Source organism: Telopea speciosissima, chromosome 1 (assembly GCF_018873765.1).
Source record: "Telopea speciosissima isolate NSW1024214 ecotype Mountain lineage chromosome 1, Tspe_v1, whole genome shotgun sequence".
NCBI lineage: Eukaryota > Viridiplantae > Streptophyta > Magnoliopsida > Proteales > Proteaceae > Telopea > Telopea speciosissima.
This window is the reverse complement of record NC_057916.1, coordinates 36,555,425-36,560,717: the sequence shown is the minus strand read 5'-3', so window position 1 is coordinate 36,560,717 and position 5,293 is coordinate 36,555,425. Positions and strand designations below refer to the sequence as shown.

The 5,293-nt window shown below is 38.7% G+C and overlaps 1 protein-coding gene across 1 annotated transcript; it reads left to right on the top strand.

Moving 5' to 3' along the window:
* Window positions 1–294: 294 nt before the first annotated feature.
* Window positions 295–2,133, top strand: LOC122650480. Its single transcript, XM_043843894.1, has one exon. It carries the CDS (start codon window positions 1,069–1,071, stop codon window positions 1,969–1,971), a length of 903 nt encoding a protein of 300 aa, XP_043699829.1. The 5' UTR covers window positions 295–1,068; the 3' UTR covers window positions 1,972–2,133.
* The last annotated feature ends 3,160 nt before the right edge of the window (window positions 2,134–5,293 follow it).

Below are 5,293 nucleotides of genomic sequence, written 5' to 3'. Positions count from 1 at the left end.
TGGTGGGCTTATAAAGGAAACGGCTGATGGGCTTGATTTCTTCCCTACTAAATGAGACCTCGTGATTGCATTAACAATATAACATGCCCAGGCGGCCCAGGCTGAAGGCTCCCTCTACTGGAAAAAAGTCTGAAACGTTTTTCGATCTATTACTCTTCTTTAAACTATAATTAATTCAGATAATGTATCTGTCGTACCTTCTTAATACAGTATTATTACCAGTATAATTAAGAGTAATTTTTGTTTTCATGGAAGAAGAGACTTCAGGTAGAGATTTCAATTCTTTTTCCTCTCTTTAAGTCTTGACACGCAAGTGTCTCTCTGAAAATCTTTCAAGAGAATCTGGTTTCATGGAGTAGTCTCATAGTGAAAGTTGGCATCATAGCTATGTTTTTGTTTCCTTTTTTTCAGTTCTTATGCATCATATCCATGTGGGTAATGTCAGGTAAAGAAAGGTGTATATGATTTAAGAGGAATGGAGAGAGAGAGAGAGAGTAAGAGATGCTTTTTAGCTTTTTTTTCTGTATGAAGGTTGTATAAACAGCCTTTCCAGCGATACCCAGTTGCTGTTTTCTCCTTCTGAGTCTACTCTTTGTCTCTTTGGCACTTCTTCATCTTTTTCATACACCATTTAAGTAGTATTTCTTCATCTGCCTTCACCTATCATGTATCCCACTTATTAATATTTTTTTTCTCCTGGATTATTTAAGAAGTGGTTTTCACAGAGATAGTAAGATACTGACAGAGAGGCAAAGGTAGTCCCATGTTTGTCTTCTTCTTCTCCTAATCCTTTTTATTGCCTACATTCCTCAATTTGTCTCTAATTTTGGGGCGAGGTCTTGTCGTTTCCCTGATAAGCGAGTTGATTTCTGGTTTTGTGAAGGAGGGTCCTCTAACAAACTGAAACCCAGATCATTTCTAGCCTTGAGAAGCAGGTCTCGAAGCAATCAAGTCCTTCAGGGAGATGGGTTCTTGAGTATTTTTGTTTTTTTTTTCTTCCAAGTCTGTAATTTGTTTGGGTTCAATCTCTGCTGCGGAAGAAAAATTGTGGTTGTTCCTGGTGTCAGGATGAGGGATTTCCCTTCCTGTTTCGGTGAGAATGGAGTTCAGGTGGCGGATTCGTCTTCAAGTGCCAGTAAAGCTGCTCAAAATTTAGTAACTTGTGTTTACCAGTGTAAATTGCGCGGAAGGTCTTGCTTGATCACCATCACATGGAGTAAGAATCTGATGGGTCAAGGCCTAAGTGTTGGGATCGACGATTCGACGAACCGTTGCATCTGTAAAGTCGATATAAAGCCATGGCTCTTCTCCAAGAGAAAAGGATGCAAGAGCTTAGAAGCCGATTCGAGTAAAATTGATATATATTGGGACCTCTCCTCTGCTAAATTTGGATCCGGGCCGGAGCCATTGGAGGGGTTTTACGTGGCGGTGGTCGTTGAGAGGGAGATGGTTCTCTTGCTTGGGGATTTGAGTAAAGTGGCATACAAGAAGACCAACGCGGCTTCTGTTTCTTCCAATGTCATCTTCATGGCCAAGAGGGAGCACATTTTTGGGAAGAAGGTCTATGGCACCAAGGCTCAGTTCTGTGACAATGGGCAGATCCATGATGTCAGAATCGAGTGTGATACGGTAGGCCTGAGTGACCCATGCCTTACGATCCGCATAGACAGTAAGATGGTGATGCAGGTGAAGCGCCTTAGGTGGAAATTCAGGGGCAACCAGACCATCTTGGTGGATGGGCTCCCTGTGGAAGTATTCTGGGATGTTCACAATTGGCTCTTTGGGACAGCTCTGGGGAATGCCGTTTTCATGTTCCAGACATGTCTTTCTGCAGAGAAGTTGTGGGTCAGTCATAGTAATTCAGACACTGATCCCACCTTATTGCCTCGGTCCGGCTCACAGATTTTCAAAGATTCACAACGACAAGGTCTTGGTTTCTCGCTGATTTTGTATGCTTGGAAGAATGAGTAGAGGTGTATTCTTCCTTGTTCAGTGCTAACAAATACTTTTAGCTGAGTGATGATTTCTATTGACGATGTGTTTGAATTACATAAAAATGTGATTTATGAGAGGCTCCATTTGTTTCCCTAATTTACTGTTCAAAATAGAATAGAAATTATATCAATTTTTTTTAAACTGGTGTTTCATGTTCATCATCAATACCAGCATAATTTGCTGTCGTCTTTGGTTGTCTATTGAAAATTCCATGTGTAGAATGGCCTGGTAGATGGATCTGTGACACATTAGTTGGTTCTGTCTTTGGCTTTGTGCGCACACCGCTTGATGTTATCAGAATGGCATGCTGGTTGGGACCCATTACAGTAAGTTTTTCCTCTTCTCCTCCCCCCTCCACGTTATTATGGTACTGTTTATCTTAGGGAGTGACCATCATTTTAAAAGTTTTTGATGGACACATGCATGATGAAGCAACAGTTTACCACTTGTTTTGCCCTGGTCTTATGTTCAAGGGATGTGTTGAGGTTCTGTCCAGCTTTGCAATCACATTGGTTATGGCTTGGGGAGAAGAGGTTGAACCCCTGGAGGCTTAGCAATGGTGGCTGATTGTGGGTCCTTATGGCTGGGCCTGGAATAAAATTGAACAAATTCGAAGGGATGTTAGAACCAGCTAAGAGGACGTTAGCAAGGCAAAAAAGCTGCTATTATCAACTTTGGTTATCAGAGCAAGCTGCTCAACTTTGGAGAGTAAAATATTGTATAGCTGGTGTGTACAGCTTGTGTACCCCTTTTTTTAGCATGTAGGCATTCTGGTATCCATTGTATGGTTTACCTGGGCATTATTTCTGGGATTTTACTCCATGAAGAAATTTCTTTTATGTATCAAGAATAAAAGGCTATGGTACTTGTGAAGTTATGATCAAGGAAGATTCTCATTAGAACTGCGGCCTAACCATTGTATCAAGGAAAAAGAAACATAATAAATAACCATATTAATGTGAGTGAATTTCTTTGTTGTTGCTAAATAAACATTCAGCTATTTTACTTTGCTTATTGCTGCAGGGAGCTGAATTAGGGGTGTAAACCCTGGTTTTGACTAGATGGAGGAGGTCTATCCAGGGTTCTTATATGTAAATTTCACAGGTTGGTGAATAAGTCATCTTAAATTATTTTTCTAGTTGTTGTAATCAACTCTATTCATATATTATCTTGCAATCTGATAATACCATGCAAGATAGTTGTTTTCCATCCATTTCCTAGGTATGAGGATATGCTGAGTGTGTCCTCTCGGTTGTTAGTTTAAGAAATGTAATCATTATCTAACGCAATTCAGATGTCACAGCACTCTATGTTTTTGCATTAATAGCCCCCTTTTTTTTTTTTTTTTTTTTGTTACTTTAATTTAAGATATAATAAACAAGAGTTTTATTGTTGCTTGCAGAATTGCTCAATAATTCAAGATATTAATGTGATTGTAATGCTGGAAAACACTATCCTCTTCTTTTCATATTTTATTTTAGGGTAAAGTGCAAGAAACAGGGCATAAAACTGCAAGAAACTGGGCATTGTGAATGAGCACCCCCATTTTGAACCACATGGAAGGGCCACTTGACTGATTGGAATCTGTTGGTCAGATAGACCAGCCGCTGGATTGGCCACATGTCAAGTTTGGTGGTCTGATTCAATCATATGGCCCACCGTTTATTGGACTTCTCACTTGTATTTTTAACTGTTGAAAACTGTTTTACTCCTACCCTGACTTTGTAACCATTTTTACCTTCTTTTACACGTGTAGGACTCCATTTAGGTTGCAATGTATAGCCAACAGTGGGGCCTACCTTTACCCCAAATTTGAGCATACCTGTACCTGAAATTTGAGCATCAAATGAGCTACCATGTGGCAGCTACAGGCTGCCCATTGTGATACTGAAGCACAATGCATGTTGCATTATTATCTTCCCTTTATTTTTTTTATTTGTTGATTTACCCCACCTAGGTTTACAATCAAATTCCATGTTATGTAATAGACATAAATGCCAGCAAGTATGGTGGAAAGATGTTATAATTCTTCTATCTTTTACCGTCATCTGGACCTTCCAAACCTTGCACAATCCTAACCTGTGCCAATCATTAGTTTTGTGCCCTAATTGAGGATTCATGCTGTCCACATCTACTTGTCGTTAGAAATTAGAATGCCTCTCTCTCTCTCTGATTTCTCCAGACGTTTACTGAAAGTTCCTTTTTCTTGTCTATTTAGCTGTAGGCTCCTTTTATTCTTTCTTGAAAGAGAGAAAAAGAAAGAACAGAGTTTTTTAGATGATGATAATAGGAACTCTAAGGCCATACTGATAATCTAACTCTTATTTTTAATAGAAATGCAGGTAAACAACCATGGAGCGATTAATATGACAAACAGCAAGACCATAGTGTGCCTAGTGCACTACCTTCATTTCTGACAAGGTACTCAATAAATAACAGTATCTAAATTTTTTCTGTGCCATCTGTTAACTAAAGAAGAAAAGGGGAATTGCTATAGTTATGAATATGATACTTTGAAGACATTAATTTTGTCCTACTTAATCAAAATAATTTCCAATAATGTGTGGTGCAAAAGATTCCAGTTTTGGCCTTTAGTCAGTTTGTTTTTAGATCTCCAACTTCTGGGATTTTTATTTGAAAGCAACACCATATTTTTCTCCAGTCCCAAGAGTTGTTTCTAAGAAGTTTACATCTTTCGGTTCTTTAAAGAACAATTTAAGAACCTGAGGAAGACTCTCTTTCTTTTTTTTCTGGTGAAGATGGATTACTTTTGTAGTGGATAGGAAGATGAGAAGGCAATATGTGAGGACTGTAATTTTGACTGTTAAGAAATGTGTAGGGATTTTAAGTACTTGCTAGTTACCCATGCCCTTTTATGGAATTGAGAGTCCAAAGGGTGCATCGTTTTCTTTTACTTGGATGGATTGATCATCAAGTTAAACTTAAGTAGTAGCTCTTGTTATATCCTTGATTAGATGATATCAAATGTCAATGAAGTAGAGGTGCAAAAGATGTTCTTCATTGATGTAGCCAAGTCATCTAGGCCATGGCTGGTATGTTTGCCTCCTAAGGTGAGTCTTGGGCTGGGTGGTATGTGGGCCTTGCCTTTTTGACAAAAATCAAATTTTATGTTCTCCTCTTCCTTTTCCTACAGTTTTGTATTACGTATATTCCTTTTGTAATATTTCCTTTTCCTCAGCAGAGGAATTTTGATTGCACAAGAAGAATTATAGTCAATGTTGCAAACAATTTAAAACTGTTGCTTGCTTTTGTTGAACTGCTGAATGTATTCACTATC